This window comes from Gopherus evgoodei, chromosome 4, assembly GCF_007399415.2.
Source record: "Gopherus evgoodei ecotype Sinaloan lineage chromosome 4, rGopEvg1_v1.p, whole genome shotgun sequence".
NCBI classification, from domain to species: Eukaryota; Metazoa; Chordata; order Testudines; family Testudinidae; genus Gopherus; species Gopherus evgoodei.
The window spans coordinates 152,690,776-152,715,662 of record NC_044325.1 but is presented as its reverse complement, the minus strand read 5'-3'; the positions used below and the strand labels follow the sequence as shown (position 1 = coordinate 152,715,662).

Genomic DNA, 24,887 nt, shown 5'->3' with positions numbered 1-24,887 from the left:
TTAAGAGTTCTTCTAGGTTAGATTTCCGAAACCTTGTATCATTTTTGTTGCTGTTCTCTAAACTCTCTAGAATTTATTGACATCTTTCTGTGGTGTCCAGGATTTGACACGGTTCTCCAGCTAAGGCCTCACTAGTGCCGAATGGAACAGGACAATTATCTCCTGAGTCTTATGTAAGTCACTCCTGTGAATCCACCCCAGAATGATACTAATCATTTTTGGTTATCTTAATTGGTTAGCACTCATCTTTATTGAATTTTATTGATGCAGGTGGGCAGGGTGAAGGGCTAGAGGCTGCATTTGGGCATCATGGGGAACAGGAGGACACATTTTGAGTCATTTCTACCAGGAAACCCGTCCTTGCTGGGGGCATGTCCCCCTCCCATACCCCTCTCCCACAAAGGATCATTAATCCTCACAGGCTCAGCCTGTCCCCTAAGGTCTGTGCCCATCCCATGGGGGCCCCGTCCCTTCACTCTCTTGGATCTCCCCAGATCTAGTCATCCTTCTCTGCTCCTTTCTCTCTCCTGGGGCCAAGGCCGGGGGTTCGCAGACTGATCCAAAGTCCATTGAAGTCAGTGGGAAGATTCCCAGGGGCTTTAGGTCAGCTCATTAATTTCTCTGAGTCATAATTCAGATTATGAGCTCTTTGGGGCAGGGACTGTCTCTCACTGTGTGTCTGTGCATCGCCTGGCGCAATTCATTTATTTATAGATTCATTGATTCCAGTGCCAGAAAGGACCACTGTGATCATCTAGTCTGGCCTCCCATATAACACAGGCCAGAGAACTTATTCGAAATAATTCCTGGAGCAGAGCTTTTAGAAACACATACAATCTTGATTTTAAAATTGCCAATGATGGAGAATCCACCACGACCCTTGGTAAATTGTTCCAGTGGTTAATTCCTCTCACTCTTAAAAATTTATGCCTTATTTCCAGTTTCAACTTCCAGCCATTGGTTCTTGTTATACCTTTATCTGCCAGACTGAAGAGCCCATTATCAAATTTCTGTTTCCCAAGTAGGTTCTTATGGAGTGTAATAATGCCTTCCCTTAAGCTTCTCTTTGTTAAGCTAAATAGATTGAACTCCTTGCATTTGTCACTGTAAGGCAGGTTTTCTAATCCTTTAATCATTCTTGTGGCTCTTCTCTGACTCCTTTCCAATTTATCCATACCCTTCTTGAATTGCGGGCACCAAAACTGAACACAGGATTTCAGCAACGGCTGCACCAGTGCCAAATACAGAGGTAAAATAATCTCTCTGCTCCTTCTTGAGATTCCCGTTTATGCATCTCAGGATTGCATTAGCCCTTTTGGTCACAACATCACACTAGGAGCTCATGCTCAGCTGATTATGCATGACAGCCCTCAAAACTTTTTCATTCATTGCTTCCTAGGAGAGAGTCCCCCATCCAGTAAGTATCCTGAGGTGGAGGCCATCCAAACTATACAGCCCCTCTTGCCCCACCGAAGATGGGCCAATGTTCTACAAAACCAAAACTCTACATCTTACACCACCTACCTAGCCAGGGGGTCACTTCCAGAATCTTTTGTCTTCCTTTGCTCCAGGGTCAGGAAGGATCTCAGAGAAGATCACTTAGGCCAGTGATTTTCAACCTATGGTCCGCAGACCCATTGGGGTTTGTAGACTATGGCTAAGGTGACTATGAAAATAAAGTTTCAGATCCCAGAAAAGGCATTCCATTGTTATGATCAATCAAAAGTATGTGAATACTACAGATCGAAACCCAGAATTGTTGTTACCGTAGAAGCGCCCAGTTTAGCTCCCTTTCTTATGCCGTGTCAAATGCCATGTTGAGCCCATGCAACATTTATAATTGAATTCTGTTCAGTCCATTTTCAGTCCATGGACTACAGGTTGAATTTGCAAAGGGGCCCACATCTCCATTCGAGATTTTTTAGGGGTCTGCAAATGAAAAAAAGGTTGAAAACCACTGACTTAGGCATTCTCCTTCTTCAGCACACTTCCGAGTTCCGTGATGTCATCTACTCTCTGCAAGATATCCCATGAGATATCTGCAAAATATCCCACAGCACAGTGGGGACCTCAAGCTCAGTTGGGAGTCTGTGCAGTGCCTGGCACAATGGGAGCTCAGATCTCAGTTGGGGTCGGTGAAGCATCTGGCACAATGGGGCCCTAATTTCAGTTAGGACCAGTAAGCTCTAGTGCAATACACTCAGTAATAAATTTGGAGATCTCTCCACTAGAAATCAGACCAAGATTCAGTCTATCTTTTAGTTTGCTTTGGTTCCAGTGGTTTCATATTTCCCATGGATGCCCATTCCTCCTCATATAGTTATCCATCTGATCCATCCATCCATTTGTTCCCACCCACCTATCCAACCAATTTATATTAGACCCATCCCCATACATACTGTTTAAGACCCTCCTAACTGGTTAAGTGTAATTTCTTGACACTCTAGTTGGTACGATTTTGTGCATTCAAATTTTAGTCTCACCACTAATTTAAGAGAAATCCTGTGTGTACAGAGCACATCAGCAAAGATTTTTTGATTTGTGCATAACTTTTCTAGAAAATTCAGTAAACAAGATGTCAATTTAAAAAGAAAAATCAGCTTCCTGGGTTGTTTTGCTTGTATTTTTGTCCTCAAATTGTTCCAGATTGTCTTGATTTTGTATCCAACTACCTTGAAATTTGTCCAGGTTCTGGGAGAGCCTCCCAGTAGGAGTAGTGGGGGCAAACAACCTGACTAGCTTGAAGATGGAGCTTGATACATTTATAAATGGAATTACTTGACAGGGTTGTCTATAGTAGGAAAGGACTGGACTCAGTGACCCAGGAGATCATTTCCTCTCCTAGGTTCCTGTGAGCGGGAAGAAATAAAAATATAGGTCTCTGTGATAAATCTGAGCATGGGCTTTAATAATTACTTATGTGCTATCTGGAGCTGTCACTAGAGCTATACGTCCATACCATATAATGAAGTAGATATTTCACGCTAAGGGTGTGAAGGAGGGAGGAAACTTTTTCTACTAGTTGCCTAACAGCTTAAAATTTATAGATTCTAGTCTGACCTGTATAGCACAGGCCATTAATGCCACCCAGTTGTCCCTGTAACAATGTGTTGGATTGAAGCATCTTCCAGAAAGGCATCTCATCTAGATTTGAAGAGATGGAGAATGCGCCAGTCCCATTGGGAGTTTATTAACCTTTGCTTCACTCATTATTAACCTTTATTAACCTTTGCTTCACTCATTCCCAGAGGCTATAGCTAGAGTTGAGGGTGCAGAGTTAAGGTTGCATTGGGGGTGTGTGTGATGTGTATGTTCCTTAACTCTATATCCAGATTTTCAGTGGGTTAAGTTTAGCCACTCTCAACATTGTGGAAAGGCCTAAGACACCAGTGAGGTACCTAAATTCTGCCCTATCAAAATTTTTCATTTAGCTGAAGAGCAGCTAGTCTTTATGAAGGCCAGGAAGAGCTCAGCTGGGTTAGAGAGCTGGAGCAAGGCTTCTGTGGTAGAGGAAAGAACTGAGTTATTAGGCAACTCCCAGTGTCCATCACAGCCCTGCAGCCAATACAGAACTGCTTTCCATTCCCTCCCCAAACTCCTCCCACATATTCTTTGCAACCTCCCGGAACGTCTCCATACCCCATTCACTCCACCCCTTCAGACAGCTTCCAAAATGGTAGCTGGACTTACACACAGCTATGAGACCCTATACTGCCCTGCACTCTTATCTTCCTTCTCACCAAGCTTTTTGTGTGTTGTTAATTGGTATTTAATAAAAACAGGCTCTGTGAAAGATAACCAGTCTTTGTCTTCTACACATGGTGTTTGCTGCTGGTAGTAATACATAGTGTTAGTTTGATCATTAGCGGACTGCAAATCCCAGGAATCATCACAATTTTCATGCAAGGTGGCAAGTTAACAAAGCATGGCAGAGAGCTGTATAGAAAAACACATCATTGATGCTCATTGACAAAATGTTGCCTCAAAGCCTCCCTGATTCGAATAATCTCCCGTTGTGCCCCTCAAATAAACCTGGTATTTGGCTGCTCATATTCAGCACACAGGCTATCCTGCCTCCATGCTCCACCCCAGGGGAAACTTTTCACTCTTAGCCTCACAAATATTATGGAGTGCGCAGCAGGCTACTATGACCATGGGAATATTATCTTCATTTTGGTCTAACCTGTTATAAAGGCAGCACCAACATGCTTTTAATCTACTAAAGGCACATCCTACAGTCAGTCTGCACCTGTTCAATCTATTGTTGAAGTGCCCCCTGCTACTGTCCAGGTTTCCTGTGTAAGGTTTATGAGCCATGGGAGCAAAGAGTACACTGGGTCTCCCAGGATCACTATATGCATTTCAGCATCCCCTGCTGGACTTTTCTGGTCTGGAAAGAAAGTCCCTGCTTCCAGCTTTCTGTACAGGCCAGTGTTCCTGAAGATTGACATATTGTACACCTTCCTGAACCACCCCACGTTGATGGTAGTGAAACACCCACGGTGAGCCACAAGTGCCTGCAATACCATAGACAAGTACCCCTTTCTGTTGATGTACTCTGTCACAAGATGGTCCGGGGCCAAAATTGGAATATGCGTGCCATCTATCGCCCTGCCGCAGTTAGGGAATCCCATTGCTGCAAAGCCCTTCACTATTTCATGCACATTGCCAAGAATCACAGTCCTTCATAGCAGGATTAGCTGCTGCCAGAACGGTCCATTTCCTGACTCCAAACTAATTCGTGACTGACCAGTAGCAGTCTGGAGTCGTCTTCCTCCTCCTTCAAATGCCTCCTCAAAACACTCCTTTACTGCGATGCCTATAAAAAACTTGACAACAGTTAGGCTGCTGGTGCACTGAAACCATTGCTGATCCCACTGACCAGTATTATCTCATTGGTTCCTTGTACTGCCCTGTCTGCCTCTGCTGTCTTTTGCTTTAAACTCATATTGTACGCCCTCTGGGGCAGGGGATGTCTTTTTGTTTTGTGTTTGTACTGTGCCTAGAACAGTGGGACCCTGGGCCATGACTGGGGCCCCTAGGAACTTCCATAATACACCTCATAGACTTCAAGGCCAGAAGGGATCATCTAGCCTGACTTGCACGTTACAGGCCACGGAACCTCCCCCACCCCCTCCCATAATAGACCCCTAACCTGTGGCTGAGCTGCTGAAGTCCTCCAATCATGAGTTAAAGACTTAACAAGTTACAGAGAATTCACCATTTATACTAGTTTAAGCCTGCAAGTGACCAGGGCCCCAAGCTGCAGAGGAAGGCAAAAAATGGCCCCAGGGTCTCTGCCTATCTGACCCAGGGGAAAAATCCTTCCTGATCTCAAATATGTCTTCTCTCTTCTGTGTTGTGTCTTTTGCTCTTTACACAACAATAATCTGAAGGAATCACAGCTGGGTTCCAAATAATTGTGTGTTCTAAATATACACTAGAGGGGCATGTATTTAACAGCTTGTGTAGGCTGAGCTCTGGGACTCCTGGGATCCCTCTATCCCTCCATAAGCTTCCTGGATGCCCTCCTCCCATTCTCTCTATTTCAAGGTCTCCCTGCAATTCCCAAACCCTCCAATGCCAGGGCCTCTGTATGCCCCCTTCCCCTATATCCTCCCCAAATTCTCTCCCCTCACAAGGGGATGTGTGTCCCTCATTCTGCATATACTAGGGTGCCCCTGTGAGGGATTCTGTCTGCCCTCCATTTCCCCATACCAGGATCCTCTATTCTCCCCACTGTGCCAGGGCTCTGTCCCCCCGATTTCCTCTTCCCCCATAGCAGGATTCCATTCTCCCCACCACGCCAGAGGCTCCGTCTGGCTCCCGCCAGGGAAATACATCCTTCTGCGCTGACTGCTTCTGAAACACAGCACAGTGAGTGAGCACTCCCACACTATTTACAGGGATAGGAGCCTGTTCCTGCCCACTACACTGGGCCTGGTCTACTGGACAACTTCCAATCCAGACCAGAGGCCTATCTGGAAGAGATGCTTTAGGCCAGTGGCTTTCAACCTTTCCAGACGACTGGACGCCTTTAAGGAGTCTGATTTGGCTTGTGTACCCCCAGGTTACACCTCACTAGCTTGCTTACAAAATCAGACATAAAAATACAGACGTGTCGCAGCCGCACTATTACTGAACACTTCCTGACTTTCTCATTTTTATCATATAATTATAAAATTATATACTGACTTTGTGATGTACTGACTTCGCTGGTGCTTTTTTTGTAGCCTGTTGTAAAACTGGGCAAATATCTGGATGAGCTGATGTACCCCCCCGAAAGACCTCCAGATAGCCCTGGCTGCAAATCACTGCTGTAGGCAAACACAAGTGATTGGGCTCAATAGAGGTAACTGGGTGAGATTCTCTGGCCCATGCTATGCAGGAGGTCAAAGTAGATCGGGGTGGCCAACCTGAGCATGAAAAGGAGTCAGAATTTACCAATGGACATTGTCAAAGAGCCACAGTAATACGTCAGCAGCACCTCATCAGCTTCCCCCCCACCCTGCTTCCAGCACCTCCCACCCACCTTCAGGCCTGCCAATCAGCACCTCCCCCTCCCCCTCCCCACACCTCCCAATCAGCTGATTTGTGGCATGCAGGAGGCTCTGAGGGGGAAGGGTAGGAGCGAGGGCACAGCAGGCTCAGGGTAGGGGGCATGGCCTGTGGCAGAGCCAGGGGTTCAACAGTGAGCACCCCGGCACATTGGAAAGTTGGTGCCAGTAGCTCCAGACCGAGTTGGTGCCTATACAAGGAGCCACATATTAACTTCTGACGAGCTGCATATGGCTCCAGAGCCACAGGTTGGCCACCCCTGGAGCAGGGGCGGCTCCAGGCCCCAGCATGCCAAGCGCTTGCTTGGGGCGTCATGCCGCGGGGGACGCTCTGCCCATCGCCGGGAGAGTGGCAGGAAGGCCGCCTTTGGCGGCCTACCTGCGGAGGGTCCACTGGTCCCACGGCTCCGGTGGACCTCCTGCAGGCGTGCCTGCGGAGGGTCTGCTGGTCTTGTGGCTCTGGTGGACCTCCTGCAGAAGTGCCTGCGGAGGGTCTGCTGGTCTTGTGGCTCTGGTGGACCTCCTGCAGAAGTGCCTGCGGAGGGTCTGCTGGTCTTGTGGCTCTGGTGGACCTCCTGCAGAAGTGCCTGCGGAGGGTCCGCTGGTCCCACGGCTTCGGTGGAGCCGCGGGACCAGCGGACCCTCCACAGACACGCCTGCGGGAGGACCACCAGAGCCGTGGGACCAGTGGACCCTCCGCAGGTACGCCGCCAAAGGCGGCCTTCCTGCCACTCTCCCGGCGATGGGCAGAGCGCCTCCCGCGGCATGCCACGGTGCTTGGGGAGGTGAAATGTCTAGAGCTGCCCCTGCCCTGGAGTAGATGATCAGATTCCTTCTGCCTTAAGATCCATGAATCTTCCCTTCACTTCCGTGACCCTTTCTCTCTCCCTCTTCTCTCTCCACCCCTCTACCCCCTTCTGTCTCTCTCTTCTACCTTTTCTTTCCTCTTCCTATCCCCCCATCCCCTCGCTCTCATCCTCCCTGTCTCAATCACATTCACACCCTCTCCTGTCTCGCCTCCTCCCCCTGTCCTGGTGTTGCTGCCTGTGATTTGTTCTTTGGCTCTGGGAGAGCCCAATCAGGGATCCGCTTCCTCCCAGCTCCTCCTTCTCCCAAAGGTGCACAGAGGAAGCAGCGGAGCGGGCAAAGCTTTCTCCCTGCGCCCCTCCCTATCTGCCTCTCCCCAGGCTCCTCCTCCGCTGTCCCTGTCCCGGCCTGTGCGCGCTGGGAAGCCCCAGGCCGGAGCATGGAGAGGGGCGCAGGCCTGCCGCAGCACATCATGGCCCAGGTGCGAGTCCAAGCCCTGGGGGCCGCGGCCAGCCTGGAGGATCCGTGCCGGGAAGGCTCGCGGAGGCAGCAGGCCGCTGCCGCTGGGGACAGGCTGGCCGGAGGGCGGCTGCTGGACAGCCGCAGCTTGGATGGGATCAGCCAGGCGTACGGGGCCAGCCGGGCGCAGGAAGGGCGCCGCGCCACCATCTCCAGCGCCCTGGAGCTGGAAGGGACGGTCAGCCACGACGGGGACCTCACCCACTTCGTGGCCAACAACCTGCAGCTGAAAATCAAGCTGAGCTCCCGGGGCAGCCTGGAGGAGCCGGAGCCCCCGGGCCAGCCCTTCGCAGGGCTGGGGCGGAGCAAAGCGGCCGACATCCCCCCCATTGACCCCGCGGTGCTGGCGGAGCTGGAGCGCCTGACCCAAGAGGTGGCCCACAAAGTGGACCAGATGATGAGGAGCTTGAGCGGCAGCATCCAGAACATGACGGCCCTGAGCGTGGGCTACATCCAGACCTACCGGGACGCCGTGGACAGCCTGGGCGAGTCCGTCGACATGAGCATCAAAGGGATGTACACGCTGATGGCCCGCGGCGAGGAGCTGGACCGCTCCATGCAGCCGGTCCACGCCCTGGCCAAACAGATCCGGGAGATCAAAAGGACCCTGGAGATATTCGAGTCGCTGTGCAAGTAGCGCCGGTGGAAAACATTTCTCGGCTGCTTTGTTAATACGGGGGCGGGGGGTGGGGGGGTGGAGCGCTGTGCTGGTTGCAAACTCCAAAAGGGAACGTGTCATGTAGTGTATGTGGTTGTGTGTCTGTGTCATGTCTTGTGCTGCCATAAGCCTGGTACACTAAAAACAGACACTGCTTTGCATCGGGTGTCTGAAAGGGGCTAACTGCCCCTGAAGGATTACTTGAAATTTTCCCACCCTCTCTGTTCGTTAGAGGGGATGATGCATGCTCAGGATTTCCAAGGACCCTAAGGGAATGATGCTCTCAGATTCAATAGCAACCTAACTTCAGTGGGAGCTGGGCTGCTTTCAAAATCCCAGCTGTGAAGCATTGTCCGCCTGACAAGGGATAGTGAACTGGATTCCCACATCTGTGTAATTCACCTTTCCCTGTAAAATAAGCATATTTATACTTAATAAAACCACTCCGCAATTTGCCAACCTAAAATGTGTCCATAGGAAAGAACTTCTGCTACTGAGCCTTCCCGGTGTTATCTTCCAAAAAGCCCAGCATTGCTCTAGCTCGGCTCTCTTTGAAGTCAAGGGAAGGTTTGCCTTTGATTTCAGTGGGTGAAGAACAAGGCCAGTGACCAATGCTTTTGAAATTCCCACGCTCTGTGTATTTCAGCATCTGAGGAGTTTGCCCTACAAGTAGATTTGCAGGGTGCCAGCTCAGAAGCAGATTCTGAATCCTCTCCCAAAACCTCTGATGACTCTCACATTCGCTTCCACATTTAGCAACCTGACCTGTGACCTAAGAAGTGACAGCTGTGAACCTATGCTCTGGATCTTATACCCTTTGACTGGCTAATTTCTTTGTTTTAATACAGCAGGGCTGTATGTATTTAATATTTGGCATGTTGTACGGAAATGCTGTTTTCAGTGTGTCTGGGGAACAGAAAGAATTATCTATAGAGCCCCAAGGCCTCCCCAGTTCCAGAGGAACTTCCTGCTCACAGCTGTTTCCTCATCTGGAGGTGTTAAGTGACTCTGGTGGGTCTGAGTTTCTCAGCCCGTTGATGCACTAAGGCATTTCTCTCCTGGTAAGAACCTACTGGAATGGCACACCTCTGTCTGCACGCTGCTAAAGCCCAGGGGAGGCCGGGCTAAAGAGGAGTGGAAGCAGGAGGGGATCAGAGTTTAAAACCCTGCTAGGCTCTGCAGGGATCCCCCCCAGCAGCCTGGGGGCAGCCTGGAAGTAGGTATGGGGATATGCAGCTGGGCCTAGCAGGGTTCCCCCCAATGGGAGCCTGCAAACTGGAGTAGGGCTAGGGTGACCAGCTGTCCAGTTTTCGACAGGAACACCCAGTCAAAAAGGGACCCTGGTGGCTCTGGTCAGCACCTCTGACCGGGACATTAAAAGCCCAGTCGGCAGGCCTAAGGCAGGCTAGTCCCCACCTGTCCTGGGGCACCATGCTGTGCCCCGGAAGTGGCCAGCAGGCCCGACTCCTAGGCTTGGGGGCCACAGGGCTCCACATGCTGCCCCCACTCCATGCACCAGCTCTGCACTTCCATTGGCCAGTTCCCGGCCAATGGGAGCTGGAGAGGCAGTGCCTGTGGGCAACAGCAGCATGCACTGTGGAACCTCCTGCCCCCGCTTAGGAGCTGGAGCTGCTGGCCGCTTCCGGGGTGCAGCACGATGCCAGGGCAGGCAGGGAGCCTACTTTAGCCCTGCTGCGTCACTGACCGGGAGCTGCCCAAGGTTAGCCTGTGCCCCAATGCCCTGCCCCAGCACTGAGCCCTCCCCTGCACCCCAAACCCCTCATCCCTGGCCCCACCCCAGAGCATGTACCCCTTCCTGCACTCCAGCCCATAGACCCTACAAACCCAGAGCCCCCTCCTACACCTGAGCTCTCACCCCCCTTCACTTCAACTCCCTGGCTGAACTCAGAGCCTCCTCCCACACCCTGAACCCCTCATCCCCTCCTGCACCCCAACCCCCTGCCTCAACCCACAGCCCCCTGCCTCACTCCAAATTGCTCAGCCCCAGACTGGATCCCCCTCCTGCATCATAAAATCTCCCTCTCCGGCCCCCTCCCGCGCCCCAGATCCCTGCCCCAGCTCAGGGAGGGGTATTGTAGTGAGCGGGGGAGGGGTCTCTGCAAAGGGGGCGGGGCTAGGCTAGGCTATCGGTTTTGTGCTCATAGAAAGTTGGCAACTCTGCGCAGGGCAGCGAGGCGGTAAAACCTCGGGTGACCCCCGGCAGGGGCAGCGGAGCGCCGGCCGCGCGCGGGCCAGGTGCGAGGAAGGCCACGTCACACCCAGGCAGGAGCATCGCCCTGCCGCGTCTCCGCAGCCCTCCCTCCCCTCTGGCGGGGCATCGGTTACCGGAGCAACTGGACCCCGCACTTCCGGCCTCCAGGGCCATAGAGCTCGGAGGTGGGACAGAAAGGCAGTTCCGGTCTGCTCCAGCTAGTAGCGGCTTGGGAGACCGGACGTGTCGTGTCCCCGGGCATCCCTCGGCCTTGGTCACCGGAAATGCGTACCCGGGCTCCTGGGAGCTTGCTGGAAGATCGGTCTCTCCTCTCATTGGCCGGCCCTGGGGGGCGGGGCTGAGCGCGTTGCTCCGGCGGCCGGGCGGTGAGGCTGTGATTGGCAGGTCAGTGCGCAGGCGCTCTGGCTCTGCTATGGCCGCCGCCGCCGGGAGGAACGTGGTGTTCGTGACCGGCAACGCCAAGAAGCTAGAGGAGGTGGGGGGTAGGGAGCTGCGCGGATTGGACGGAGGGGGCCACCGTACTGGAGTGAAGCACGACATCCGCCAACCCCCGGAGAGCGTCGCCCCCGCAGCTGCATCCGCCCCCTGCTGTCACTGCCCGGCCGTTGTGCGCGCTGCCGTCATTAGGCTCCAGAGTTAACGCCGGAGCAGGCTGGGGCTCGGCCTCTGCCGGGATTGTTGCTGCCTGGGGGACGTTCCTGATGCTGAGCCTGTCACGAGACGAGCCCCGTCGGGGGGTTCCACTCCCCTGAATCGGAGCCTGGTGGGAGCCTTCGAGCGAGTCCCCTTCCCATCCCTGATCCTGGCCAAACACTGCTCCCATCTGGTGCTGCCAAGCGCCTGCCCTGCTGCCAACTTCCTGCCACCTCCCATATCGCCTGGGTCTAAGGCGGGTGGTGAGACTAGAGCCCCGGTGACTTGGGGAGGGCAGGACCAAACTGCCCCCCAGTATCCCACACACTGGGCTAGGCGCTGTCACCTGCCCGCATGGCTGGCTGAACTGCTGCTGTCTTGTTCCCAACAGGTCCTTCAGATCCTCAGGGATGCGTTTCCATACAGACTAGTCGCAAAAAAAATTGACTGTAAGTCCGTGACTTTGTTTCTCGCATGTGAAACGGCAATGTTTCAGCAGCCACTGTCCACCCCTCCCCTCACAGTAATCCCTCCTATCGTTGCAGTGCCAGAATACCAAGGGGAACCAGACGAGATCTCCATTCAGAAATGCCGAGAAGCAGCAAATCAGGTCATTTCCTTTTCCGCTTTTTCCACTTCCACAGGTGTAAGTCAAAAATGAATAGAGGTTAATCAAGAGTTTAGGCTAAATGGCCCTGCTGTTACCCACTGCATGACAACCCACCCGTTTGGCACAGAGTTGGTGAAGAATTAAATGGCCATGGACCGTCTGGTGCCAACAAAAAGGATGTAGAAGATTTGACTATAGCTACAGAGAAATTCCAATGGAAGCCCTTATGAGAAAGGTTCATAAATAGGGTCTTCCATGGCAAAGGCCCTTCCCTGGCCTGATCCCACTGATCTCTAGGACTGAGAGTGAGGTCAGCTCAGTTGCTTTGGCAGAATATTCCTATAACTGGTTCTATCCTAGATGATTAGTATTCCTGTCTTCTAATCCAGTAGAGCAGGGATATGGTGAAGTATAGAGTGTCCATCCGCAGAGCTCTGGCCTCTCGCTTCCCTAGAACAGAGGCTGTTGCTGTTATTAGGTACAGTAACTCCTCATTTAATGTTGTAATTATGTTCCTGAAAAATGCTACTTTAAGCGAAACAGTGTTAAGCGAATCCACTTTCCCCATAAGAATTAATGTAAACAGGAGTGGGGTGAAGTTCCAGGGAAATAAGCACACACACACATTATAAGTTTTAAACAAACAATTTAATACTGTACACAGCAATGCTGATTGTGGAGCATGGTTGAGGTGATGAAGTCAGAGGGTGGGATATTTCCCAGGGAATGTCTTACTGCTAAATGATGAACTAGAACAGCTGAGCCCTCAAGGGTTAACACTTTGTTGTTAATGTAGCCTCATACTCTACAAGGCAGCACAAATGGAGGGATGGGAGACAGCATGGCAGACAGACAGAGACACACGTGTGTGAGAGAGAGAGAGAGACTCCCCTTGCCCCTTTAAGTACACTGAGCCCACTCTAAGTACATTGCCTGTTTAACTAGCTCCTCACATTGAGACAGCAGCTACTGCCAACACGCTCCCTTCTTCCTGATCCCTGTCGTGTTTCCCCCGCCCCTCTGTGGAGATGGGGGGCAAGAGCAGGGGGATGGGGACACCCTGACATTAGCACCCCTCTCTCCCCGCCCCCCTGCACAGCAAGCAGGAGGCTCCCAGAAGCAGCTCCAAGGCAGAGGGCAGGAGCAGCACAAGGCAGTGGGGGGAGGGACAGCTGAACTGCCAGGCATAGGGCGGCTGCTGCATAGGGAACTTAGGGGAGCGGGGAGCTGGTAGGGGGGCTGCCGGTCCACCCTGGTTCTAAGCCCCCACCAGGTAGCTGCAACGGGCTGCCCTTTCTGCAAGCAGCGAACAAAGCAGGTGGCTGCCAAATAACGTTATAAAGGAGCTGCGACGGGTTGGATCACAGAAAGTGATGGGGCTATGGCTGCATGGACACTCCGTTCTGGTGCCCCTGATTGTGCGTTTGGGGTCAGTACCTTTGTTCCCATCTTACCATTTGGGGGGTAATGAAGTAGTTCTCCACCAGCCAGTGACAGGTTGTCATCCAAAAAGCCTAGGCAAATGCAACAAACCGCGCCCCCTGCATTTTAGGTTCCTCCAGCACTGCTCCCCAGTGGTGGCGATACCATAAGAATGCCTTAGATGAGCTCTCCTCAAACTTCCAAAGGAAAGCTTAGTATCTCTGCCTTGATAGTGCCAGTTCTAACTGCAGGTGCAGAGCACAGGTTTCATTGCTTGTTCTCTCTCTATATATATAATCTCAGATTTAAGGAGCTTTAATGGACGCTGCTTTTTTATGAAGCCTCTAACGTCATGTGGAAGCATAATGGATTGTAACCAAAAAGGCAATGTAGGAGAGCGTGCCTTCCCCTTAGATCTAATGTTTCTGTTTCTTTGACTTCCCTCCGCAGATTCAGGGACCTGTTATAGTAGAAGACACTTGTTTGTGTTTCAATGCCTTGGGGGGCCTCCCAGGACCATATATGTAAGTAGGAGTGGATATGCTTGTAGTTCTTTCCTGTACTACGGTTTGACTGGGGCTATAGGTTTTTGACATGTGATTCCTGGGGGCTCTCCAAACCCCATGAGCAGAGCTCTCTTTTCTGTTGGTTGCTGTTCTAGCTCCTGCAGCTTCATCCTGAAGAGAGAGGAAATGGGGAAGGGATTTGTACTCATCTGGTCCCTGCTTTGCACTTAATTCATAATGGGATGGATGGGACAGCTCAGTGACCCTGATTTACTCCCAGCTACTGCTTACTGGCTCCCTTGACGCCTTCGAGGAGCAGTGGGCACTGTCTGGGGTTCTCTGCTCGGTGTCCCCATCAGGTTCCCTTCTTTTGACCCTCTGACTGCACTCCTGTCCCTGTTCTTTTATTAGTTGTCCCCCAAAATCAGTTGGGTTTTGAGGTCCTGTAGGCTGCGGGGGGATCCTTTAGCAGTCAGCGAGCTGCCGCCCGCCCACTTCCCGGAAACCCAATAGGCACAGGGGCCCGTTCACACGAGCGGGGATCTGGCCCGTTGACGCCGATAGAGCGGGGCCATTAACACGAGCTGGGGATCTGGCCCATTGACTCCGATAGAGCGGGGCCCATTCACACCAGCTGGGGATCTGGCCCATTGACTCCGATAGAGCGGGGCCCATTCACACCAGCTGGGGATCTGGCCCATTGACTCCGATAGAGCGGGGCCCATTCACACCAGCTGGGAATCTGGCCCATTGACTCCGATAGAGCGTTGCCCATTTGCATCAGCTGGGGATCTGGCCCATTGACTCCGATAGAGCATTGCCCATTTGCATCAGCTGGGGATCTGGCCTGTTGACACTGGCAGAGCGGGGCCCATTCGCACCTGCTGGGGATCTGGCCCATTGACTCCGATAGAGCGGGGCCCATTCACACCAGCTGGGGATTAGGCCCGTTGACGCCATAGAGTTGAGCCCATTCACACCAGCTGGGGATTGGGTCCTTTGACCTTGAGGGCACCAGGCCCATTGACACTGGCTGGGGAGCTGCTCCATATCCCCTGCCTAGAACTGATCCGGGAGAACCGCGTGGAATGGGGGGAGGGGCAAAGAAATGAAATGAACTAGGACCTGACCCTGCAAAGGAATCCATGGGGGCTGACCCATGCCCCCTTCAGTTCAAACTCAGCACAGGCATCATTTGCAGGGTCGGTTTCTTAAACTGAAATGGTGGTTTAAAGTGATTGGACCAAATTCATCCTTTGTGTAATTACACTGAAGTCATCAGGGGAGGAATTTTGTCCATTTTGCCACTTCAGGAATTTTGTCCAAAGCTACTGAGTTTTGTTAATTCAAGCCACTGGATTTATTTTACTGTATAATGGGACCCTGGAGGCTGCTGTAGTTCAACTGGAAACAAGATTTCTGAAGTTAATCCCTTGTAACTAGGGCTAAGATTTAGTCACAGGTATTTCTTAGTAAAAGTCATAGACAGGTCACAGACAATAAACAAAAATTCACGGGCTGTGACCTGTCCATGACTTTTATTATAAAGACCCCTGACTAAATCTTAGCTGCTCCAGGGGAGCCCAGGGGGCCAATGGCTGACCCCTGCTCTGGCATTGGGGGCTGACTGCTGACCCCACCCACTACTCCTGGGCCCCGCGGGACTACTGCTCTGGGGCAGCCCCTAGAACTGCTGCTCCAGTGGCTCCTGGGGCCAACCACAGCGGCTGCTGTTCTGTTGACCCTGGGGCCAGCTGCTTGGGGGCCACCCAAGCAGCTGGCTCTGGGCCATCCCAGCAGCAGCTGGTGAGATGCACCCCAGGGCCAGCTGCTTGGGTGACTGGGGGCCTGCAGCTGCTGAAGACCTGGAGTTCCCGAAAAGTTACGGAATCTGACCTCCATGACAAACTCACAGCCTTACTCATAACTCCTCTAGCAAAGTCTTGCCATAGCTCTTGGCACTGCTTTTTAGTTTTGCAGTTTCTCTACAATTTGCTCTGCTTATTCAGGTTACCAGGGCAGAGAAAATGGAAGATGGAATGTGATTATGTACGTCTGTAACTTACATTCTTTATTTCTTACAACAAAAGTAGGCAAATGATCACTCCCCAAATGTGAGTCAATTGGCTTAGTCATTCTGGGAGGAGGAAAAAAAATCTTCAAACGAAGGATTTTTTTTTTTTCCATTTCACGGCTCGTTTTGTGAGAATTATTCTTCTGAACATTTGGCCCTGGGAATACTTAGTGCTTTTATAGTTCTCTTTATTTAAAGAGCTCCCATGTATTTTACAAACTCAGCTATGCGAGGTAGGTATTCCCATTTTACAGGGGGGATTGCTATGGCATGGAGAGCTAAAGTCATTTCCCCCAAATTGTATAGCAACTCAAGACAAGAACCCAGGTCTCCTGGGTCTGCTGCTTTAACCATTAGATTATGCTTCCTCTCTAAAGTATTGAACATACAGGCTAGGTGGTACTGCCCAACAGACTGGCCGGTAATCTGAATAGCAAAAGTACTGGAGTGGAATTTTGGGCTAAAGACCCACAGGCTCAGTTATTTAAGAAATAGGCCCCAACCCTGCAATGAACTCCATGCAATTTGACCCCTGGCCCAGGGAGGAGACCCATTGATTTCCATACGACCCCTGGGGTCTGTAACTTGCTGGTTTGGAGTCTAAATCTGCGTTTTGTAATGTTTGTTAATATATAGCCCAGCGTAAGGTTTATTAAGCCCTGACAGTTCAGCGGGGATTCGTAGTGCTAGGAAAGCTGTACAGAGAGAAATCTGACATAGAATGTTGCACTAGACATATTTCCATTGTTGATGACAATGGCAGAAAATAACCCTGCCACTGCCACTTGTTCTCTTCTTACCTTTCAGAAAATGGTTTCTAGAGAAGTTAAAACCAGAAGGTATTTCCCTTTGAATTACTGCTCTGGATGGGATTTGCTGTTCAGAATCACATGCTCCTGTGCAATCTAGCAACAATGTGAAATGAATCCCGTTCCTCACTGGGCTCTCATGGCTCTGCATGTAACCGGTTCCTTTGCCAGCTCTGGGACTGCTCACTTCTCCCCATTCCTCACGGCCTCCATGTGTCCCATCATGTTCTGCCCTTAGCCCCTCCCTTTGCTCCATCTACATGGCATCAGTGGGTAAGATCATCCGCTCTGATGGCTTCAGCAACCATCTCTGTGCCGATGACTCCCAAATCTACCACTCCCGCTCTCTTCAGAGTCATATCTGCCTTGCTACTGACGTCTGCTCTTCCTAATTGCCCTGCAGTTATCAGTTCAGCATGGCAACACAAGAGTACAACCGTGGTGTCACCCCTCTTTCCTTTCCCCCCTCACATCCAGACTATTACCGAATCCTGTCATTTCTTTTCCAGCCTATCCAAAATCCATCCATCCCCTGTATATGCCTCCCTGATCTTCCTGTCGCCCACCTCGTGTCCCTCCAGTACCATCAAACTCCCCTTTCTTGCCTAACGTGTTAGTCCCAGAGTGTGATGAGCTGCGCGTATTCCCATTGTCCAGGGAACTCACTTCTAGAAAGAGGGAGGATGCAAGTGAATTACTAACTGTACAAAGTGTATGTGGAACCCATGCTAACACTGTGTGGGGCTTGGCTTGTCTAGTGGCTGGACCATGTATGAGTCTGTTACTGCCTCCAAGCTGATGGACTTGGTCCCTTAGTTGAAGCTCCTCCTACTTTCTGAGCCGGAGGTCCTGGGTTCTATCCCCACAGGTGATTTAGCCAAGGGCCTCATTACATGGGTATTCAGCTCGGCCCTGCTCTGCACTGCAGGAGCTTCCTCTGCTGCATAATGCTGTCTCAAGTATGGACAATGGGAAACAGACTGACCCCAAGTGACAGGAGATGTAACCTTTACTATCAGATAAATAAAGCCATTATCCTAGGCAGTTATGTGGTATCTCATCTAGGCATCGCAAAACACTTTAAAAACATTCATTAAGCCCCCTTGTAAGGATTCTGTGGAAAAGTCATGAGTAGAGCCCAGGAGTCCTGATCACAGGTCTCCTGAAATACCCATGAGACACACCATTCCCTACCTAATCCCAGTAATACTTCCTCACCCTTGTGAGTGTGGATGCAGTCTGTGGAAGGCCTCCCTCGGGAGCACAAAATGTTATTTGTTTGGGGTTTCCCCTCTCTTGTCGCAGATTGTCTCTTGTCAGTTGTGCCGTGTGCCGAATGAAACGCGGAGATGATGGAATCTTTCTTCTGTTGCTTAGGTCTGTACAAGCTGTTAGCGGGGTTTGAAGACAAGTCTGCTTATGCTCTTTGCACCTTTTCATTCAGCACTGGAAACCCGGAGGACCCAGTGAAGTTGTTCAAAGGCCAAACATGTGTAGGTATTCAGACTGCTGGGCAAAAGAAGCCTCTGCAGATAGCAGTAGGCAGGGGCATGAGGGGGCTTGTAACATGAGTCGATTAACAGCAGTGGTTCGGAAGGGGCTCATCTTGGCCACCTACATCCATATTTAGTCACCTACATAAATGGCTTGATTTTCCAGGGTTGCTGAGCAGCTGCAGCTCCCATAGACTTCAGTGGAAGATGTGGATACTCGGCATGTCTGACTATCAGGCTACTCATCGTGGTGCCCAGAGGCACCTGAGTTTGAAAACGTTGGTTGAAGGTTCTGAATGATCCTCTCAAGTTCTCTTGTCTCCACTCCTGAGCCTGGTGGCTGTTCAGCCCTCCAAGCCCTTTTGTGCTAGAAGCAGAATGTGCGGATGCACCATTTCAATGAGCTCCAAGTATTATCACCCAGCTGCACATAGTTGACCCTTTCCTCAGATGTGCGTCTTTCCAGACCCTATCGTTTTCGTTTGGATTTGTGGTTTCTCCTCTGAACTCCCTCTAACATGGCTACATCTTGCTGGTACTGAGAAGCACTTAAGTGACCAGTCTTCTCCCGCCATCCATGCCCCGTGCTTTCTCCAGCTAGCCTTAAACCTTTTTGCAACTGCTCTCTCCTGCTCCTATGCCTGTTTATTAGTTTATCCTTCAGACAGTCAGGAATTCTTATTTGGGGGCTGAGTCCTGAAGCCTCCGTGCCCTGGGATGTGTGTGTTGAGCTGGCCCACCGGGGGAAGGTGGAGAGCAGTGCAGGAGGTCTGTCTGCCGACAGCATGGACATAAGAAGATAGAGCACTAAACCAAGAAGCCCTAGTTGTTTACCTTAGCCTTGTTTTGGGGGAATGCTAAACAATCTTGTAACTTTTGGTGGTTTCCCAAAACAGAGCTCCGTCTAAAATATAACAGGTTCATTTTCCAGGGTGTAATGATCTGGAATGTGAATGTGGCAGAGCAGTGCTGAGAAAGAGACCTCTTATTTCTTCTTCCTCCTCGAATTGGCAGGGTCGCATTGTTGAGCCCAGAGGCCCCAGAGACTTTGGCTGGGATCCTTGCTTCCAGCCTGACGGTTACGACCAGACGTAAGTGACACTCTGCCTTTAATTCTTTACTTAAGAAAATCAAGAAACCAAAGGTTCTGTTAATGCATAAAGTGGAACCCACTTCCAGTGAACTCTGCCAGAGAGAAGTTAAGATGGGTTTAAAGCAGAATCCTACATCTGAACAGCTTTGACCATGGGGGATGTGGGTCAGAACCTCACAGCTCAGACTGTCTCAAGCCTGTAGGGCAGATGACCTGAGTGTGCAGTGTGATTCTAATGAACTGTTTCCCATTTAGGACTCCTCCCAGACTTTGGAGAGATGCAGGGATGGTTCTGTTGTTTCTAGTAGCTGCTGCTAGTCGGTAGACCATTAAAGGCATCAGATACGCGTTTTATTGGCTCTGACTTTCAGTGAGCTGCATCAGCCTGCCTAGGGTAGTGTCATTAAATAAACAGACGGAGGTGGCATTCATAGAATATCAGGGTTGGAAGAGACCTCAGGAGGTCATCTAGTCCAACCCGCTGCTCAAAGCAGGACCCATCCCTAGACAGATTTTTTTGCTCCAGATCCCTAAATGGCCCCCTCAAGGATTCAATTTACAACTCTGGGTTTAGCAGGCCAGTACTCAAACCACTGACCTATCCCTCCCCCACTGGAGCAAATGACTGCACAAGTCCAGGACAATGGAGATCTCGGCCCAGGATCTGACTCTCTAGGGAACCGCACTCAATTCCTTGCCCTCTGAATAAGCTGACAAAGGGTGCAGTGAGGTAAGCCTGGCAAGAGAGCCTGCTTGAGTCACAAGTAGAAATTATGTTCCTAAAGGTTGGTGCCGAAGTAAAGCCCAGAGTCAACAGAGGGCGCCCTAATTTTCACGGACAAAGCAGGCCAAGGGAACCGCTTCTGCAAACAAATGTAACAGCTACAGAATGCGTGTATCTGGGCTGTCACCAGCGGCATCTCTAAGGCCTGGCATTACAATAACCAGCGAAAGGGGCAGGCTGAGCTTCTCAGCAGGCTGCTGGAACTCAGGTGCACACAGTTACCAAGCAAACCAGGGTTTAGACCAGTGGTCCCCAATGCAGTTCCCACGGGTGCCAAGACACCCACCAGGGCATCTGTGTGCACCCGTGTACTGTCCGGACGAGCATCTGCCAAAATGCCACCGAAAAGCGGCATCATCAAGAGGCGTCACCGCAGAAATGTCACCGAAAACCGGTGATTTTCAGCGTCATTTTGGCGACAATGCCTCTTGACGTTGCAGCTTCTTGGCAGCATTTCAGCAGATGTTTGTCCACTGGCCACAGTCCTCAGTGGCTCGTTGTCCAGTGCCCGCCACCCAGAAAAGGTTGGGGACCACCGGTTTAGACTCTTGGTTGGGATTGTGGCTATTCCTGGTTTTCTCTCCCTTACCAGGTATGCCGAGCTTCCCAAGGCAGTGAAGAACTCCATCTCTCATCGCTACAAAGCACTGAAAAAGCTCTCTGGCTACTTCAGTCAGCAGAACAACCCAGCAGAAGCCACCTCCATTCCCAGTTAGGCTGCCGGTGTCTTGGGGTACGTCCACGCTGCAATAAATACCCCACAGCACCGAGCCTCAAGGCCAGGCTTGATGGACCCAGGCTCGCAGGGCCTGTGCTGCAGAGTTAAAACTTGCAGTGTACATGTCTGGATACATGTCTCAGGCTGGAGCCTGGCTCTGAGACCTTCCCCCTTTGCCAGTTTTCAGAGCCCGGGCTCCAGTTTGAGCCTGAACGTTTCCAGTGCAGCCCGAACCCCATGACCCCAAGTCAGTTGACCCAGGCCAGCCGTGAGTCTTCGATTGCAATGAAGATGTACCCTTTGGGATCCCAAACTTTTACAGAGAGTCGTACGTGAGATGTGGGGTCCTTTGATGGTGTCTGTACAGTCTATGTAGAATAAAGCTGCCCACTTGAAAACCAGAATGGTTTTCTGTTTCCTTTTGTTGCTTCCGAGGAGTCTGAAAAAGCCAGTGGGTCTGCACTGATATTTAGGGGCTGAAGTGCATTGGATACAGAGTTTGATGTTATTGTTATTGCACAGCTTGTCCCAGGATGGTGGCATTTGTGCTGCCCATCCTACCCCTTCTGTTCTCCCCTATGCTGTTCCCCTATCAACAGGATGTTTTTGGTAGGTGGTGGGAAGATCAGTCAGCTGGCCGTTGCACAAGATCAGTGGGGAAAAAAAAACACATCATTTTTCCTTTGTATATTGTAAGCCTGATGGCTGAAATGCCTATGTAAAGTATCTGGCAGCTTGTCTGACTACATGATAATGTGATGCAAAGGTCACTACCACATCCAGATTAAATATACAGCACTAGTTTGCTGTGTACTGTTGGAAGGAACAAGACAGATACAGTCAAGTAATTTATTTGTACTTCCTGCTTTAATACATGGATTGTTTGTAGCTTCTGCAGTTGCTACTGTAGCCGCACGCTTGCGCTCCTGTGATTTCCTGCTGGGGTTTTGGGGACTAGTTCCCTCTAACAGAAGTGTTGAAAGAGTACTGTACCCCACGCCCCATTGGTGCTACATCATGATTCTAATCCCCTGTGTACTGAATCTATAAACACGAAGGGCAATACTAAAAAAAGTGCAGGGCTCTGTGGGTCTTTATTTCTAAGGGCTGTTCTACACTAAAAAATTAGATCGACCCACCTATGTTGCCCAGGGTGTGAAGATCCACAACCCTGAGTGACATAATGAAGCTGAGCTCAGTCCCTGTGTAGACAGTGCTAGATTGATGGCCAAATTCTTACGTCAACCTAGCAACCACCTCTCATGTGGATTACCTGCACCAGTGGTCTTCAACCTTTTTTCATTTGCAGACTTTTAAAAAATTTCAGATGGAGATGCAGTCCCCTTTGGAATTCGGTTGTCTGTATATATCATTGAATTCTGTTCAGTCAGTTTTCAGTCCAAGTCTTAGACTGAAAACTGATGAACAGAATTCAACTATAAATGTTGCACCTGCTCGGCACGGCATTTGACGCAGCATAAGAAAGAGCCTTAAATTGTTGGCTTCTATGGTAACGACAACACTTCTGGGTTTTCACCTGTAGGTGGCGGTATTCACACACTTTGGCTTGAGCATAACAGTGGAATGCCTTTTCTGGGATCTGAAACTTTATTTTCATAATCGCCTGTCGTGGGCCCTTTATACACAGTCTGTGGCAGTGTTCCCTCTAGTTTTTCTCAAGCATGTGCGAAATGAATTTTGTTATATGCACCAATATGGAGGTGATGTGTGACATTTCAGCAGCAGGGGGTCCTTCGGTGCAGTGGAAGACCCGGAGTGAACCCACTGCCGCCAAAGTGCCGCCGAAGCCCCAGATCACCTCTGGGTATTTGAATCAGGTCCCGCAGTTAATAAAGCTGGCCTTGAGCACTACACACTTAGCTGGAACATGCAGGAAACTCTGTAGTGGACAGTTATGGCACAATCTGTCCCTACACCAAATTTCTGCCTAATTCTGTTTGTGAGGTGTTGGTCTGTGCCCTGAAAGAGCTTCCTAATATACATTTTTTTTTTAGTTGAGCTAATGCAATTATGGAGAGTCTCATTTTCCATGTTTCTACTGGAGCCTCTTTAAAAATTCCATGAGCTCCAGGCCTCAATGCAAAATGAGTTCCACAGGGGTGTGTGTGTGTGTGTGTGTGTGTGTGTGTGTGTGTGTGTGTATAGAGGCGAGATCGAGAAAGCGCCTTAATTTTGAGGTGCAGGGCTGAGTGGAGTCATACTCCTCAGGGGAAGGAGGAGTATGATTCATAAAAGTTAAGGCCAGAAGGGACTTTTAGAACATATATTCTGGCCTCTTGTGTATTGCTGACCATTAAATTTCACCCAATGATGCATTTTTTTGAAGCACTAGTAGTAGTCAGTGGTAATCTAATATCTTTTGCTACTGTGTACAATTAATATTACCCGATCACCAAGCAGGTTTCACACAACCAAAGTAGCATATGAAAGAAAAAAGAGAAGCCATTAAATTCCGCCTACACCACACTGATAGTCAAAATTAGTACAAAATGTGTCCTTACACCAGTTTTTAAGGTCGCTTTGAAGGAAAATCAAGCCTACAGTACTTGTATGTCCAACTGCAAAACAACGTTATTTGCCAGTTATGACAGCATTGTTAGAATGGCTACCACAGCCAACATGGCATGAGTTGACGACGGCCCCGTATCTGACAATCTTTATGAGGTCATGCCCCAAGCCTCTGGCAAATGTCAGGCTTTTATCATGAAACCCTCAATTCCATCTCTTTTTTGGCATACTTCGGATTGGCTGTCTCTATGACAGCTCTGTGACCACATCGTTATTTACCACGCTGCCAATTCTTCTATCGTCCCGCAATTTTTAACATTGATGTTGAATAGTGTCAGCCTAGTACCAGTCCCTCGAAAAGATTTACCAGGAGATGTCTAGGTTTAGAAGTTGGGGACCTATTGGTTACAGCATGGTTTTCCTCCCTGTATACAAAATCTTCCGCTACACAGTGAGCACTTCTGCCGTTTCCTTGTCCCCCTTTATCCTAACTCCTACATGCAGTCCTGCTGACATCCAGTTTTTATGTCCTGGACCCTTATATGCAGTAACCCCTACATCCAGTGCTCTTCCCAAGTACCCTCTATACTCCTTCCTAGACCCTGTGCCCTATGATGTGTTCTGCATACATTAAGCCCTGAGTCCTTTCCCTGTATACTGAGCCATGCATATTTTCCCTTATTTATTGCAGGCTGTGTAGAGCACTCCTCCTGTATGTTCTGTATCCTGTATATATACTGGGCACGCCCACTGTTACCCAGAATTGGGCCAGTTAATAAGCTTAGGGAGGACTAATGACCCACCAGAGTTTGGCAGAAAGCAGCACGTTTATTATACTGATAGCTAAGCTCAAAAGAAGCGGGGGCGGGGGTCATACTCACACTCGCATACTCACACTCCTAGGAGAGGCACAGCACTGGAGATGTCGGGATCCTTCAAGGTAAGCGTCCCACAGTGCAGCGATGGACAGTGTGATGAAGGTGAGTCTTCCCAAGGCACGCTGGAATGCAACGTGACGAACCACTGGCCAGGCAGTCTGGGAGAAGGGCCTTTATGGGAGGTACAATCTTGCTCCTACAACACCCACTACCTTGAGAGAGCCACATATCATATCCCCAACAGAGATTCCTGCTCTGTTATGCTGATGGAGCCCTATATGCACTCTGTAAAGTGAGCCCCATGGACTTTACCCCTATGGACTGAGCAAGCTCTTCGATTCCTGCAGACTGCACTGTCCTGTGACATTAAGTGTACTGGGGAAGGGGGCAGGATTCAGCCTTGCGCTTCCTGACCTTCATGGAGGAGGCAGCTTGGAGGAGACGGGTTACTGGGGTGTGAAATCAGCTGAATGCTGAGGGAGGGGGCAGGAGGCATGTGACAGAGGGGAAGCAGCAAGTCCGCTTATAACAAGCGGAATTGGGCTTGTTTGAAAAGGCACTTCA

At 50.4% G+C, this 24,887-nt stretch overlaps 2 protein-coding genes across 5 annotated transcripts; both read left to right on the top strand.

Moving 5' to 3' along the window:
• Positions 1 to 7,695: 7,695 nt before the first annotated feature.
• Positions 7,696 to 9,872, top strand: BORCS6 (BLOC-1 related complex subunit 6). The gene has a single exon (XM_030562549.1). It carries the CDS (start codon positions 7,804 to 7,806, stop codon positions 8,518 to 8,520), a length of 717 nt encoding a protein of 238 aa, XP_030418409.1. The 5' UTR covers positions 7,696 to 7,803; the 3' UTR covers positions 8,521 to 9,872.
• Positions 9,873 to 11,164: 1,292 nt separating this feature from the next.
• On the top strand, positions 11,165 to 21,320 carry ITPA (inosine triphosphatase). 4 transcript variants are annotated; one of them, XR_004000354.1, is made up of 8 exons: positions 11,165 to 11,249; positions 11,799 to 11,856; positions 11,953 to 12,017; positions 13,890 to 13,963; positions 16,827 to 16,858; positions 18,206 to 18,321; positions 18,488 to 18,599; positions 19,336 to 19,415. XR_004000354.1 is itself a non-coding variant. In XM_030562557.1 (8 exons), exons 1-8 carry the CDS (start codon positions 11,187 to 11,189, stop codon positions 20,912 to 20,914), a joined length of 609 nt encoding a protein of 202 aa, XP_030418417.1. In that variant the 5' UTR covers positions 11,165 to 11,186; the 3' UTR covers positions 20,915 to 21,320. The 4 variants fall into 4 exon arrangements, 3 of the variants coding, with proteins under 3 accessions (XP_030418417.1, XP_030418419.1, XP_030418420.1); XM_030562557.1 differs by lacking the exon at positions 18,488 to 18,599 and adding an exon at positions 20,791 to 21,320 and having other exon boundaries at positions 19,336 to 19,412; XM_030562559.1 differs by lacking the exon at positions 18,488 to 18,599 and adding an exon at positions 20,200 to 20,784 and having other exon boundaries at positions 19,336 to 19,412.
• The last annotated feature ends 3,567 nt before the right edge of the window (positions 21,321 to 24,887 follow it).

Excerpts from the sequence above, each read along its gene's own strand:
- BORCS6 (XM_030562549.1), top strand. The coding sequence starts at position 7,804 with ATGGAGAGGGGCGCAGGCCTGCCGCAGCACATCATGGCCCAGGTGCGA.
- ITPA (XM_030562557.1), top strand. The coding sequence starts at position 11,187 with ATGGCCGCCGCCGCCGGGAGGAACGTGGTGTTCGTGACCGGCAACGCC. Across the intron at positions 12,018-13,889 it reads GCCGAGAAGCAGCAAATCAG|ATTCAGGGACCTGTTATAGT; the intron begins GTCATTTCCTTT and ends TTCCCTCCGCAG. Across the intron at positions 18,322-19,335 it reads TGTTCAAAGGCCAAACATGT|GGTCGCATTGTTGAGCCCAG; the intron begins GTAGGTATTCAG and ends TCGAATTGGCAG.